This window comes from Scyliorhinus canicula, chromosome 10 (assembly GCF_902713615.1).
Source record: "Scyliorhinus canicula chromosome 10, sScyCan1.1, whole genome shotgun sequence".
In the NCBI taxonomy this organism is placed as follows: domain Eukaryota; kingdom Metazoa; phylum Chordata; class Chondrichthyes; order Carcharhiniformes; family Scyliorhinidae; genus Scyliorhinus; species Scyliorhinus canicula.
This window is the reverse complement of record NC_052155.1, coordinates 139,423,195-139,440,008: the sequence shown is the minus strand read 5'-3', so window position 1 is coordinate 139,440,008 and position 16,814 is coordinate 139,423,195. Positions and strand designations below refer to the sequence as shown.

Here is a 16,814-nt window from a genome sequence, read left to right as displayed (position 1 = left end):
AAAAAGGAAGCATATGTAAGATCGAGGCGACTCAAAACTGATGAAGCTTTGGAGGAATATCGGGAAAGTAGGACAAATCTCAAACACGCAATAAAAAGGGCTAAAAGGGGTCATGAAATATCTTTGGCTAACAGGGTTAAGGAAAATCCCAAAGCCTTTTATTCGTATGTAAGGAGCAAGAGGGTAACTAGGGAAAGGATTGGCTCACTCAAAGGCAAGAGAGGGAATTTATGCGTGGACTCAGAGGAAATGGGTGAGATTCTTAATGAGTACTTTGCATCAGTATTCACAAAGGAGAGGGACAAGACGGATGTTGAGGCTAGGGATGGATGTTTAAATACTCTAGGTCAAGTTGTCATACAGAAAGGGGAAGTTTTGGGTATTCTAAAAGACATTAAGGTGGTCAAGACCCCAGGACCGGATGGGATCTATCCCAGGTTACTGAGGGAAGCGAGGGTCGAAATAGCTGGGGCCTTAACAGATATCTTTACAGCATCCTTGAGCACGGGTGAGGTCCCGGAGGACTGGAGAATTGCTAATGTTGTCCCTTTGTTTAAGAAGGGTAGCAGGGAAAATCCAGGGAATTCAGACCTGTGAGCTTGACGTCAGTGGTAGGCAAACTGTTGGCGAAGATACTGAGGGATAGGATCTATTCACATCTGGAAGAAAATAGACTTATCAGTGATAGGCAGCATGGTTTTGTGCAAGGAAGGTCATGTCTTACAAACCTAATAGAATTCTTTGAGGAAGTGACAAAGTTAATTGATGAGGGAAGGGCTGTAGATGTCATATACATGGACTTTAGTAAGGCGTTTGATAAGGTTTCCCATGGCAGGTTGATGGCAAAAGTGAAGTTGTATGGGGTTCAGGGTGTACTAGCTAGATGGATAAAGAACTGGCTGGGCAACAGGAGACAGAGTAGTGGTGGAAGGGAGTGTCTCAAAATGGAGAAGGGTGACTAGTGGTGTTCCACAGGGATCCGTGCTCGGACCACTGTTGTTTGTGATCTACATAAATTACCTGGAGGAAGGTATAGGTGGTCTGATTAGCAAGTTTGCAGATGATACTAAGATTGGTGGAGTTGCAGATAGCGAGGAGGACTGTCAGAGAATACAGCAAAATATAGATCAATTGGAGAGTTGGGCAGAGAAATGGCAGATGGAGTTCAATCCAGGCAAATGTGAGGTGATGCATTTTGGAAGATCAAATTCAAGAGCGGACTATATGGTCAATGGAAGGGTCCTGGGGAAAATTGATGTACAGAGAGATCTGGGAGTTCAGGTCCATTGTACCCTGAAGGTGGCAACGCAGGTTGATAGAGTGGTCAAGAAGGCATACAGCATGCTTGCCTTCATCGGACGGGGTATTGAGTACAAGAGTAGGCAGGTCATGTTACAGTGTATAGGACTTTGGTTAGGCCACATTTGGAATACTGTGTGCAGTTCTGGTCGCCACATTACCAGAAGGATGTGGATGCTTTGGAGAGGGTGCAGAGGAGGTTCACCAGGATGTTGCCTGGTATGGAGGGTGCTAGCTATGAAGAAAGGTTGAGTAGATTAGGATTGTTTTCGTTGGAAAGACGGAGGTTGAGGGGGGACCTGATTGAGGTATACAAAATTATGAGAGGTATGGACAGGGTGGATAGCAACATGCTTTTTCCAAGAGTGGGGGTGTCAGTTACAAAGGGTCACGATTTCAAGGTGAGAGGGGGAAAGTTTAAGGGAGATGTGTGGGGAAAGATTTTTACGCAGAGGGTGGTGGGTGCCTGGAACGCTTTACCAGTGGAGGTGGTAGAGGCAGGCACGATAGCATCATTTAAGAGGCATCTAGACAGGTATATGAACGGGCGGCAACAGAGGGAAGTAGACCTTGGAAAATAGGAGACAGGTGTAGATAAAGGATCTGGATCGGCGCAGGCTGGGAGGGCCGAAGGGCCTGTTCCTGTGCTGTAATTTTCTTTGTTCTTTGTTCTTTCTCTGCCATTTTATGGCCAACCTATGCCCCAGCCCATTGCCAAAGGCTGGTAAATCCAGCCTAATAGTACACCCATTCTAACACATATATATATAAATAATAATCTTTATTAGTGTCACAAGTAGGCTTACATTAACACTGCAATGAAGTTACTGTGAAAAGCCCCTAGTTGGCCCACACTACGGCGCCTGTTTGGGTAGACAGAGGGAGAATTCAGAATGTCCAATTCACCTAACAAGCACGTCTGTCGGGACTTGTGGGAGGAAACCTGACACCCACGTATAACAAAATAAATAAAACAGGTTTGGACCTATGAAATGGCCACATCAATGTTTGTAATTATAGGGCGCGATTTACCAGCTGCGTTCTGCCAGAATCGGGTGGGAACCAGCCGGCAGATCCCGGAAGAGGCCTTTCCCGGGATTCCTGATGGCCGTTGCCCCTCACGAGATCTGGTTAGATCTCACGAGATCTAACCAGAGATGCCGCCTGGGCACCTTGACACAGCCAGCCTGGCACACTGGCAGTGCCACCTAGATGTCACCCTGGTTCCCCAGGTGGCACTGCCAGGATGGCAGGGCCAAGGGGCCAAGCTGGCACTTTGCCCACGCTGGGGAGCATTTATAAATGGCAGTCCGATCTCTTTCTGCAGTGCAGGAAATAACGCTAAGTGTGGCGTCAGGGAGTGGGTGTTCCCTGCAGGGGCCCGAAAGAGCAACAAAGTGCCATTCGATTGTAGCGCCGTTAAATTGTAGCACCGGGAGTGATCCAGCTAACCCCACCCAGAATGGCCTCTGATTTTTGTTGAGTAGACACGTTGGCTACAGTTGGCTGAAAAACCATCTTCCAGAGGCTTCCACTTCCAAAATGGATATTGGAGCTTGAGAAACAAAAGATGATGCAGATAAAGGACCTTCAAATGCTTAGAGAAACAAGCGGTATGGAAAGCTGGAATGGAGTGTACAAAGTTAAAATACAATAGAGTGAGGGCTTCAGAAGTTGATGGCCACAAAGACGTGTTGAAAACATTGCCAAAAAGATTGAGTATCAGCTTGTAAATCCTTTCAGTACATGTATTGGTGAGTGGTTAGAGTTTCCTATTCAGTGATACTGCGGAGCTCAATGGCAAACTACTGCAGTACTTCGCTAAGCAGAACCAGGAACCAATCCATAAGACATAGGAGCAGAATTAGGCCACTCGGCCCATCGAGTCTCCGCCATTCAATCTTGACTGATATTTTCTCAACCCCATTCTTCTGCCTTCTCACCATAACCCCTGATCCTCTTATTAATCAGGAACCTATCTATCTCTGTCCTAAAGATACTTCATGATTTGGCCTCCACAGCCTTCTGCGGCAAAGAGTTCCACAGATTCACTACCCTCTGGCTGAAGAAATTCCTCCTCACAGTACGCACGGTAGCATGGTGGTTAGCATCAATGCTTCACAGCTCCAGGGTCCCAGGTTCGATTCCCGGCTGGGTCACTGTCTGTGCGGAGTCTGCACGTTCTCCCCGTGTGTGCGTGGGTTTCCTCCGGGTGCTCCGGTTTCCTCCCACAGTCCAAAGATGTGCGGGTTAGGTGGATTGGCCAGGCTAAATTGCCCTTAGTGTCCTAAAAAAAATAATGTTAATGGGGGTTGTTGGGTTACTGGTATAGGGTGGATACGTGGGCTTGAGTAGGGTGATCATTGCTCGGCACAACATTGAGGGCCGAAGGGCCTGTTCTGTGCTGTACTGTTCTAATTCTAAAAAAATCTCTGTTCCAAAAGATCGTCCCTTTAGTCTGAGATTGTGTCCTCTGGTTCTAATTTTTCCTACAAGTGGAAACATCCTCTCCACGTCCACTCTATCCAGGCCTCGCAGTATCCTGTAAGTTTCAATAAGATCCCCCCTCATTCTTTTAAATCCAATGCAAGTCCCCTGGTCGTCAACACTCTCTGGGGGCACTATACCTGAAGGAGGAGGAGAGGTGAGCTGGATGAAGAAGCAGGATCAGAGAAGATAAGGCAAGAAGATGCAAAGCATTTCAGATCTCTTTGTAGTTAGTTTTTGTCGTATAGTATTATTACGTAATAAAGTAACTCCTGATAGTTGATTTGGTTTATTAATCTAATCATTATTTCAATATCATAGCTAGTGAGATGAAAACATTTTAAAAATTGTTGATCAATAGAAACGAGAAAATCCTTGGATTCTCTGGCAGTCTAATAGTTAAAAGATCTAATATGTGTATACATGTTCATCACAAATCTCTTACCGTTTCTCTGCACAATCCAGACAATATATTTTAAAACCATGATGCATAATGGACTGTCAAGAACTGAGTTGAAATGCTTACTTATTTAGACTGTAACATAAATTACCCTGAAAAGGCATGCTCAAGGTATATTTGCAGAGTTAATGCATCATATTAAATAAAAACAGCTATGGGTCACTTTGATTAAAGGTACCAGAATTTCCATGATGCTGCTTGTCATTTCAGAGTTCATATGTGGGTTTGGAAAGTTCCACTCAGTGATGTTAATTGGAGCCACTTTGGACTGGCTGCCAGCTTGCAATTAACTGGGGAATGTTACCTTCTGAACACTGATACTACTGTGGGGCTGCTATGTCAAATATTTACAGAACAATATTCAAGGAAAGGGATTACTTCATCTAATTCTGTTATGTTGCAGCCAGCTCGTAAATCCTGATTGTAGTGTACTAACAGTGGAGCTCTGTACATGCTCAGTGAGAAATTGCTTTCTACCAGTACTAAAAACATTACACTCAAGGTTTAAAAAAAAAACAGAGAACTAAACCATACCTTAAAGATCTTTGAAATGCGATGCGGCACTGGACTGGGGCTATACTGCAGCTGCTGCAAACTCATTGCTGTCGACATCTTTTTTGAAATATAAATTGAGAGTACCCAATTCATTTTTTTTCCAATTAAAGGGCAATTTGGAGTGGGCAATTTGGTTTGGCCAATTCACCTATCCTACATATCCTTCTGGGTTGTGGGGTAAGATCCGCAGACACGGCGAGAATGTGCAAACTCTGCACCGACAGTGACCCGGGGCCAGGATTGAACCCAGGTCCTCAGCGCTGTGAGGCAGCAGTGAACATAGAACATAGAAAAATACAGCACAGAACAGGCCCTTTGGTCCACGATGTTGTGCCGAACTTTTATTCTAGAACAAATTAATCCACACCCCATCATTCTACCGTAATCCATGTACCTATCCAATAGCCGCTTGAAGGTCCCTAATGTTTCTGACTCAACTACTTCCACAGGCAGAGCATTCCATGCACCCACTACTCTCTGGGTAAAGAACCTACCTCTGACATCCCCCCTATATCTTCCACCATTCACCTTAAATTTATGTCCCCTTGTAATGGTTTGTTCCACCCGGGGAAAAAGTCTCTGACTGTCTACTCTATCTATTCCCCTGATCATCTTATAAACCTCTATCAAGTCGCCCCTCATCCTTCTCCGTTCTAATGAGAAAATGCCTAGCACCCTCAACCTTTCCTCGTAAGACCTACTCTCCATTCCAGGCAACATCCTGGTAAATCTCCTTTGCACCTTTTTTAAAGCTTCCACATCCTTCCTAAAATGAGGCGACCAGAACTGCACACAATAATCCAAATGTGGCCTTACCAAGGTTTTGTACAGCTGCATCATCACCTCACGGCTCTTAAATTCAATCCTTCTGCTAATTAACGCTAGCACACCATAGGCCTTCTTCACAGATCTATCCACTTGAGTGGCAACCTTCAAAGATTTCTGAACATAGACCCCAAGATCTCTGCTCCTCTACAGAGCCAAGAACCCTACTGTTAACCATGTATTCCGAATTCATATATGTCCTTCCAAAATGGACAACCTCACACTTTTCAGGGTTAAACTCCATCTGCCACTTCTCAGCCCAGCTCTGCATCCTATCTATGTCTCTCTGCAGCCGACAACAGCCCTCCTCACTATCCACAACTCCACCAATCTTCGTATCATCTGCAAATTTACTGACCCACCCTTCAACTTAAGGGGGAGTTGTTGGGTTACGGGTATAGGGTGGATACGTGAGTTTGAGTGGGGTGATCATTGCTCGGCACAACATCGAGGGCCGAAGGGCCTGTTCTGTGCTGTACTGTTCTAAATCTAAACTCCCTCATCCAAGTCGTTAATGAAAATCACAAACAGCAGAGGACCCAGAACTGATCCCTCTGGTACGCCACTGGTAACTGGGCTCCAAGCTGAATATTTGCCATCCACCACCACTCTCTGTCTTCTGTCGGTTAGCCAGTTCATTATCCAACTGGCCAAATTTCCCACATCCCATGCCTCCTTACTTTCTGCATAATCCTACCATAGGGAACCTTATCAAATGCCTTTCTAAAATCCATGTACACTACATCCACTGCTTTACCTTCATCCACGTGCTTGGTCACCTCCTCAAAGAATTCAATAAGACTTGTGAGGCAAGACCTACCCCTCACAAATCCATGCTGACTATCCCAAATCAAGCAGTGTCTTTCTAGATGCTCAGAAATCCTATCCCTCAGTACCCTTTCCATTACTTTGCCAACCACCGAAGTAAGATTAACTGGCCTGTAATTCACAGGGTTATCCCTATTCCCTTTTTTAAAACAGGGGCCGACCTTTGCCACTCTTTAATCCCCTGGTACCACACCTGTTGACAGTGAGGACGAAAAGATCATTGCCAACGGCTCTGCAATTTCACCTTTTGCTTCCCATCGAATCCTTGGATATATCCCGTCAGGCCCGGGGGACTTATCTATCCTCAAGTTTTTCAAAATGCTCAACATATCTTCCTTCCTAACAAGTATCTCCTCGAGCTTATCAGTCTGTTTCACACTGTCCTCTCCAACAATATAGCCCCTCTCGTTTGTAAATACTGAAGAAAAGTTCTCATTCAAGACCTCTCCTATCTCTTCAGACTCAATACACAATCTCCCGCTACTGTCCTCGATTGGACCTACCCTCGCTCTAGTCATTCTCATATTTCTCACATGTGTAAAAGGCCTTGGGGTTTTCCTTGATCCTACACGCCAAAGATTTTTCATGCCCTCTCTTAGCTCTCCTAATCCCTTTCTTCAGTTCCCTCCTGGCTATCTTGTATCCCTCCAGCGCCTGGTCTGAACCTTGTTTCCTCAGCCTTACATAAGTCTCCTTCTTCCTCTTAACAAGACTTACAACCTCTCTTGTCAACCATGGTTCCCTCACTCGACCATCTCTTCCCTGCCTGACAGGGACATACATATCAAGGACACGTAGTATCTGTTCCTTGAACAAGTTCCACATTTCAATTGAATCCTTCCCTGACAGCCTATGTTCCCAACTTATGTGCTTCAGTTCTTGTCTGACAGCATCATATTTACCCTTCCCCCAATTGTAAACCTTGCCCTGTTGCACGCATCTATCCCTCTCCATTACTAAAGTGAAAGTCACAGAATTGTGGTCACTATCTCCAAAATGCTCCCCCACTAACAAATCTATCACTTGCCCTGGTTCATTACCAAGTACCAAATCCAATATGGCCTCCCCTCTGGTCGGACAATCTACATACTGTGTTAGAAAAGCTTCCTGGTCACACTGCACAAACACCACCCTATCCAATCTATTTGATCTAAAGAGTTTCCACTCAATATTTGGGAAGTTGAAGTCACCCATGACTACTACCCTGAGACTTCTGCACCTTTCCAAAATCTGTTTCCCAATCTGTTCCTCCACATCTCTGTTGCTATTGGGGGGCCTACATAAAACTCCCAACAAGGTGACTGCTCCTTTCCTATTTCTGACTTCAACCCATATTACCTCAGTAGGCAGATCCCCCTCGAACCTGATCCTGCCTTTCTGCAGCTGTTATACTATCTCTAATTAACAATGCCACCCCCCACCTCTTTTACCACCCTCCCTAATCTTATTGAAACATCTATAACCAGGGACCTCCAACAACCATTTCCTCTTCTATCCAAGTGTCCGTGATGGCCACCACATCGTAGTCCCAAGTACCGATCCAGGCCTTAAGTTCACCCACCTTATTCCTGATGCATCTTGCGTTGAAGTATACACACTTCAACCCACCTCCGTGCTTACAAGTACTCTCCTTTGTCAGTGTTACCTTCCCCACTGCCTCATGATACGGTTTGATGTCCTGAACATTGGCTAACTTCATTGCTGGACTACAAATCCGGTTCCCATTCCCCTGTCAAATTAGTTTAAACTCTCCCGAAGGCTACTAGAAAACCTCCCTCCAGGATATTGGTGCCCCTCTGGTTCGGATGAAACCCCTCCCGCTTGTGCAGGCCCCACCTTCCCCAGAATGCACTCCAATTATCCAAATACTTGAAGCCCTCCCTTCTACACCATTCCTGCAGCCACGTGTTCAACTGCACTCTCTCCCTATTCCTAGCCTCGCTAGCACGTGTCACCGGCAACACACCATACATGGCAACTCTGTCTGTCCTGGCCTTTAACTTCCAGCCTAACTCTCTAAACTCGTTTATTACATCCATATCCCTTTTCCTACCTATGTCGTTGGTACCGATGTGGACCACGACTTCTGGCTGCTCACCCTTCCCCTTAAGGTGCCTGAAAACATGATCCAAGACATCCCTGGCCCTGGCACCCGGGAGGCAACATACCTTTCGGGAGTCTCGCTCGCGACCACAGAATCTCCTATCTATTCCCCTAACTATTGAGTCTCCTATCACTATTGCTTTTCTATTCTCTCCCCCTTCCCTTCTGAGCCCCAGAGCCAGACTCAGTGCCAGAGAGACTTGGCCGCTAGGGCCTTCCCCCGGTAGGTCAACCCCCCCAACAGCATCCAAAACGGTATACTTGTTTTGAAGGGGAACGGCCACGAGGGATCCCTGCATTGTCTGCCCGTTCGCTTTCTTTCCCCTGACTGTAACCCTGACTCTTGTCCTGTACCTTGGGTGTGGCTACCTCCCTGTAACTCTTCTCTATTACCCTCGCTGCCTCCCGGATAATCCAAAGTTCATCCAGCTCTAGCTCCAGTTCCCTAACACCATCTCTGAGGAGCTGGAGTTAGGTGCACTTCATGCAGGTGGTCAGCAGGGACACCGGTGGTATCCCTCACCACCCACATCCTACAGGAGGAGCACGCAACTGCCCTGGCCTCCATCCCCTCTTACCTTACAGAATATAGCTGCACTGTGGACCAACTGGAACTCCGCCCTCTGACTCTGCTCCCAGTCAGCTGCAGTCATAGAACATAGAAGAACATAGAACATTACAGCGCAGTACGGGCCCTTCGGCCCTCGATGTTGCGCCGACCTGTGAAACCATCTGAAGCCTATCTGACCTACACTATTTCATTTTCATCCATATGTCTATTCAGTGACCACTTAAATGCCCTTAAAGTTGGCGAGTCTACTACTGTTGCAGGCAGGGCGTTCCACACCCCTACTACTCTCTGAGTAAAGAAACTGCCTCTGACATCTGTCCTATATCTACCACACCTTAATTTAAAGCTATGTCCCCTCGTGTTGGTCATCACCATCCGAGGAAAAAGACTCTCACTGTCCACCCTATCTAACCCTCTGACCATCTTATATGTCTCTATTAAGTCACCTCTCAGCCTTCTCCTCTCTAACGAAAACAACCTCAAGTCCCTGAGCCTTTCCTCGTAAGACCTTCCCTCCATACCAAGCAACATTCTAGTAAATCTCCTCTGAACCCTTTCCAAAGCTTCCACATCCTTCCTATAATGTGGTGACCAGAACTGCACGCAGTACTCCAGGTGCGGCCGCACCAGAGTTTTGTACAGCTGCAGCATGACCTCGTGGCTCCGAAACTCAATCCCCCTACTGATAAAGGGGGGATTCTGTGAAACTGAACATATTCTTCAGATGCCTTCTTAACAGCCCTATTAACCTGGGTGGCAAATTTCAGGGATTTATGTACCTGGATGCCGAGATCTCACTGTTCATCTACACTGCCAAGAATCTTGCCATTAGCCCAGTACTCTGCATTCCTGTTATTCCTTCCAAAGTGAACCATCTCACACTTTCCTGCATTAAACTCCATCTGCCACCTCTTCGCCCAGCTCTGCAGCTTATCTATGCCCCTCTGTAACCTATAACATCCTTCAGCACTATCCACAACTCCATCCACCTTCGTGTCATCTGCAAATTTACTAACCCATCCTTTTACACCCTCTTCCAGGTCATTTATAAAAATGACAAACAGCAGTGGCCCCAAAACAGATCCTTGCGGTACACCACTAGTAACTGAACTCCAGGATGAACATTTGCCATCGACCACCACCCTTTGTCTTCTTTCAGCTAGCCAATTACTGATCCAAACCGCTAAATCACCTTCAATCCCGTACTTCCTTATTGTCTGCAATAGCCTACCATGGGGAACCTTATCAAATGCCTTACTGAAATCCATATACACCACATCAACCGCTTTACCTTCATCCACCTGTTTGGCCACCTTCTCAAAAAACTCAATAAGGTTTGTGAGGCATGACCTACCCTTCACAAGACCGTGTTGACTATCGCTAATCAACTTGTTCTCCAAGATGATTATAAACCCTATCTCTTATAACCTTTTCCAAGATTTTACCCACAACCGAAGTAAGGCTCACAGGTCTATAATTACCAGGGTTGTCTCTACTCCCCTTCTTGAACAAGGGGACAACATTTGCTATTCTCAAATTAGTCTCTGTAAACTCCAGGCTCCCTACTCACTCTTTGAGGAAATGTGGGGAATGAAATGAAAGGAGCACCTTACTCCCTCCTCACCTAACTCCCTCAGTCACCAAACTCTCACTATAGCACTCAAATGCACCCAAATTCAGCACTCCCTCAGTTACCAAATTCTCACTATTGCACTCAAATGCACCCAAATTCAGCACTCCCTCAGTCACCAAATTCTCACTATAGCACTCAAATGCACCCAAATTCAGCACAGTGCAAACCACTGCACCTCCATGCTGCCCCTCTGGAGAGCCACCTTAGACCACTTGACGCCATTACCTTTGGTTGAGGAGCCGTATCGATTTAAAATTGTTACTTATTAGAGTGTGGAGAGAATTAGAAGAAATGTCTTTACGTGGAGTTTCACTGGAGTGCGGAATACATAGAAAGTGGTTGAAGAAGAGCATCGCATCTTTTACACCAATCTTTTTTAAAATTTAGAGTATCCTATTCATTTTTTCCAATTAAGGGCAATTTAGTGTAGCCAATCCACCTACCCTGCACATCTGTGGGTTGTGGGAGGCGAAACCCACGCAAACACGGGAAGAATGTGTAAACTCCTCATGGACAGCAACCCAGGGACGGGATCGAACCTGGGACCTTGGTGCTGTGAGGTAACAGTGCTAACCACTGTGCCACAATGCTGCCTTACAGGGAAATTTGAGAAAAATGGGTAGTGGAGCACAGAGACTTACGGGAAATTAGTGAGACAGTAGGATTTTGAATTGCTCTAGAAAGGTTCTAGCACACTTCTTTTAGTATGTAAATGTTTATAGTTTTACCACATCCCTTGCCAACCCCCCCCCCCACCCTCCCATCCCCACCACACCAAAGCAATGTTTAGAATATCTGCACCAGAAAAGAAGAAAATGCCCATATTTCTAATTGACTAGTTTAGTTGAGTCGTAATTTCGAGGAGTAATGAAGATGATGGATAGACCAGTGTCTATGGATGTGGTCTGTACGAACTTCCAGGTGTCTGTTGATGAAATTCTTCACAAGAGATTAATAGCTCACATGAGAATGAATGGAATTGCAGATAACCTAATAGTCGATAATTGGTTGGGAGGTAAGAGACAAAGGAAGGACTAAAGGATTCAATCTCTGATTGGCAGGATTTGATAAATGTGTTCCCCAGGGTGTCACAACTTCTCACCCCATAAATGTAAAAGATTTGGATGAAAAACTGAAGAGTTGTACATACAGGTTTGCAGGCACACTAACTAAACTAGCAAATGGGGGGGGGGGGGGGGGGTAAAACTACAAGACGTATAATGGTTAATGGGAACCAGAGCAGTGGGTTGGCATGTGAGGAGAAGATAGAGATTAATAGGATGAACAGGCAGGGCCAATCTAATGACGACGGAGGGGTACGAAAACATAAAAAATTGAAATGTAAGATGGCTTGGGGAGTAAGCGTTGGGGGTGAAGCTGAGTGTTGTCAAAGATTAATGAAGGAGGTCAGAATGTGTGAAATGCGTAGTGCACAAGAAAATCCTGCAAGGGAAAGACAAGTCAGTAGGACATATTTTAAAACCTTGCACCTAAATGCACGCAGTATTCAGAATATGGTCAATGAGCTGATGGCACAAATAGAGACAAATAGGTATGATTTGGTGGGGATCACTGAAACATGGCTGCAGGAGGACCGGGAGTTAAATGTCTAAGGCTATTCAGTATTCCGAAAGGATAGACACGATGGAACAGGAAGTGGAGTTGCTTTGTTGGTTAAAGGTGGCATGAAGGCTGTATTAAGAAATGATATTGACAGTAAGGTAAGATGTTGAATCGATTTGGGTGGAAATAAAAAACAAGGGGAGAAACTCCTTGGTAGGAGTAATTTTCAGGTCCCGAAGCAAAACATCCAAAGTGGGGCATAGTAGAAACCAAGCCAGAATGAGGGCTTGTGAGAAGGGCACAATGGTAATCATTTTAAAATGCATATTGACTGGATTAAATACGTTGGCAAGAGAAGCCTCGAGGGAGATTTCATAGAGTGCATGAGCAATTGTTTCTTAGAGCAATATGTTATGGGAGCAGGCCATTTTAGATTTAGTATTATGTAACGAAGAAAGGTTGATAAGTAGTCTTGTCGTTAAGGATCCTCTTGGAAGGAGTGATCACAGCATTCTAGAATTCAAATTCACATTGAGCGGGAGAGGACAAGAGTACCAAACGAGAGTTTTAGCAAAAAGTCAAGGAGGACATAAAGGCAAAAAGTTGGGCATACCATACTCCAAAAGCTAGTGGTAAGCTGAAGGATTGGGAAAACATTAGGGGTCAGCAAAAAGTTACTAAAAATAGAATCAAAAAGCTAAGATGAACTGCGAAAGGAAACTACCAGAAAACATAAACACTGATACCGAGAGCTTCTATAAGTATATAAAGAGGAAGAGAATAGCTAAAGTAAATGTTGGCCCTTTATAGGATGATACTGGTGAGGTAATAAGGGAGAACGCAGAGATGGCGGAGGCACTGAAAAAATATTTTGCCTCAGTCCTCACGGTAGCGGGTAATGAAAAATGTTCAAGAACTGCAGTTAATGCAGGGGAACTAGTGTGAAGGTATTGAATAAACTAATGGGACTAAAGGCAGATAAGTCTCCAGGACCTGATGGCCTGCAATAAGGTATTAAAGAAGGTGGCAGCAGGTATAGTGGATGCGTTGGTTATGATGTTTCATTCTGGAAATACCCCAGTGGATTGGAAACACGCTAATGTAACTCACCTGTTCAAAAAGGGAGAGAGGCAAAAAGTAGAAAAACTATAGACCGGTTAGCTGACCTCTGTGGTGGGAATGTTTCTGGAATCAATCATTAAGGAGGAGATGACTGAACATTTGGGAAGACAAAGCTGAATCCACCAATGTCAGCACGGTTTTATGAAGGGTAAGTCATGCTTGACAAACTTGCTTGAGTTCCTTGAGGACGTAACCAGCAAAGTGGATAATGGGGAACCTGTGGATGTGGTATATCTAGACTTCCAGAAGGCATTTGACAAGGTGCTGCAAAGAGATTGATCCAGAAGGTGAGATCGCAGGGGGTTAGGTTGTAGAATACTAGATTGGATTGAGGATTGGCTGATGACAGAAAGCAGAGGGTCAGACTAAATGGACCTTTCTGTGCCTGGCGAACTGTAACTCGTGGGGTGCCGCAGTGTTCAGTTTCTGGACCTCAACTGTTTACAATCTATATAAATGATCTGCAAGCAGGGACAGAGAGTAACATAGCAAAATCTGCGGATGACACTAAAATAGGTTGGAAAGCAGGCAGTGAAAAGGAGATACAGATTTTACAGACGGATATAGATGGGCGAGGAGATTGGACCAAAATTTGGCAGATGGAGTTTAATAATAATAATAATCTTTGTTGTTGTCGCAAGTAGACTTACATTACACTGAAATGAAGTTACTGTGAAAATCCCCTAGCCGTCACACTCCGGCGCCTGTTCAGGTACACTGAGGGAGAATTCAGAATGTCCAATTCACCTAACAAGCACTTCTTTCAGGACTTGTGGGAGGAAACTGGAGCACCCGGAGGAGACCCACACAGACATGGGGAGAATGTGTAGACTCCACACAGTGACCCAAGCCGGGAATCGAACCCGAGACCCTGGAGCTGTGAAGCAACAGTGCTAATCACTGTGCTACAGTGTGGATAAGTGTGAGGTTATTCATTTTGGCCGAAAAAGTAGTCAGGCAAATTATTATCTAAATGGAAAGCAAATTCAAAATGAGTCTGAGCAGAAGAATCTGGGTGCCTTTGTTCATGAATCGCAGAAATTCTGTATGCAGGTACAAAAGGGATTGAAGTGTCTAGGTACGCAAATCTAGAAAAGTTGGTGCACCGGTACAAAAGGTAAGCAAAAAGCTGAATTAAATATGGGCCTTTGAACAAGATGGAATGTAAAATGAGGAGGTGATGCTTCAGTTGTATCTAGTCTTGGGTCAGACTACAAAACTGCATTCAGTTTTGTACACCAGTTGTCAGCAAAGCTATTTTAGTCCTGGAGAAATGCAACACAGATCCATCAGAATGATAAAGTATTAAGTTATGAAGATAATTACATCACAAGAGCCAAAAACTTAGCTGTGTTAACTCGCTATCCAATAAAAATATATGGGTGGGTTTTCCTGCAATTAGTACAGGCCTTCAGAAGCAGCAGTCGAAAATGCATCATTATTGTGGATTGCTGGGTTTAACTCTCCTAAAGGTGATGGAAAAACATTTGAATTTGATTTCTCTTCTAGGCAAGTTGATGGGTCGATCCCAGTCCCAACTCATTACTACAGTATTATTACCAGTTGCCTGGATAGCACTCAGCCTGTGGACAAATGTGATGGACAACTGACCGCATCATCATTCATTCTCCCACACAGACCCGACAATGATGAAAGTTGTAACGTAAGTGTAGGAAACAAGGATAATGTACAATACTGTAAATTTAAAAACAAATTAATTCATTCAGTAAACTATGCCACGTTAATTTACAATGAATTACTGGTATGTTTTATTGTACCATTTCAAAATGACGACATCCACACCAGTGATTCACATTTTACACTCCCTTTTGGAACATTCCTCGGTTGACTTATACATTAACATCTATGGTATTTTGTTACACCTTTTAACACATTTTGCATGGGTATACTTAGCTGCTGAACACAATAACCCTCTTCGATCTAACTATAAATACAAAGCAGATTGATTTGAAATAAATGTACACATATAACAAAGGTGCAGGGTGGCTGTCGAGCTCAAAATGCTCATTGTATCAATTACTGCCCTTTCCAACTTAACTAGTAATACTATGAATCATAGAATCCCTACAGTGCAGAAGGAGGCCATTCAGCCCATCGAGTCTGCACTGATCCACTCCGCCTTATACCCGTAACCATGTAACCTAATCTGCGCATCACTGGACACTAAGGGTAATTTATCATGGCCAATTCACCTAACCGGCACATCTTTGGACTGTGGGAGGAAACCGGAGCACCCGAAGGGAACCCAGGTAGACATGGGGAGAACGTGCAGACTCCGCACAGTCACCCAAGGCTGGAATTGAACCCGGGTCCCTGGCACTGTGAGGCAGCAGTGCTAACCACCGTGCCACCCGACCAGCATCATATATTCATAGAAAAAAAATACATTTAGCTCGGAGACAAATAGAAAATAATCTCATGTTTTGCATATTTCAGAGTAATGATGATGAATCAAAATGGGTTGAAGATCTCATGAAGTTACACACGGCACGTGTGCGCGACATCGAACACCTGACTGGTTTGGATTTCTACCGCAAGACCAGCAGAGCTTATCCTGAAATTCTTTCTTTAAAGACATTCTTACAGACATTTGAAAGTGAAATCTAAACCTCTGGTCTATTTGTTGTTCTTGCAGTACATCTTTTACTTACAGGTGTATATTTTTTTAATACTTTTTTTTTGTATTTATTAATTCAAACCATAGAATATTTTTAAGGCTGTTAAAGCTTTGCATCTAATATGGCACGCCTAATAACAAGTATGTGTCTTTCTCCCCGTCCTTTGTCACTATTTAGCTGATTAAGTGATATTTCTGTTTAAACTGGTTGTACTACTCCAGCTTTTGTTCTTGCCTGAGATTGGGATTGGGACGTACACGATTGAAACTCGCATTGTTAGAAGTCGAAGATTATTCAGTGCACTGTTTCTTATGTAATTTCTGTCCTGCATATTAAAAAAATAAGATATGTAAAGCTACATTTATACTTGACTGTTGCTGAGACGAGGCAGACTTACATTTATGCTTTATTTGCAAATCAATTCACAAATATAATAAACCCTCAATCAAATTGCAAAAATTGTGCTTCAATTTGAAATTAGATAATTTGCCTGTTAAAGTAAAATGTTATATTAAATGGCAAATTACACTTACACTTTGATGCAAATTTGAGACACTCTCCGCTGAAATGATGCCTGAGGCCTGGGAGGTCCAAATGGATGAAGCAAATGAGAATAGTGTAGCGGCTGCTTTCACCTTTGGGGAGGGGGAATCTGATTTTTCCTTCATTATTTGTTTTTTATTTGAATTTTGTGTGTATAAATATGTTTTGAATAAGCTGCGATCGATG

At 44.2% G+C, this 16,814-nt stretch overlaps 1 protein-coding gene across 4 annotated transcripts in view; it reads left to right on the top strand.

Annotated features, from left to right (window-relative positions):
* enpp2 (ectonucleotide pyrophosphatase/phosphodiesterase 2) overlaps window positions 1-16,544 on the top strand; it is a 171,509-nt gene extending 154,965 nt beyond the window's left edge. For all 4 annotated transcript variants that reach the window (XM_038809792.1, XM_038809790.1, XM_038809789.1 and 1 more), the window contains 2 exons: window positions 14,956-15,109; window positions 15,904-16,544. In XM_038809792.1, coding sequence (XP_038665720.1) covers window positions 14,956-15,109; window positions 15,904-16,074 — 325 coding nt within the window. In that variant the 3' untranslated portion in view covers window positions 16,075-16,544. The remainder of the gene's footprint in view (window positions 1-14,955; window positions 15,110-15,903) is intronic.
* The last annotated feature ends 270 nt before the right edge of the window (window positions 16,545-16,814 follow it).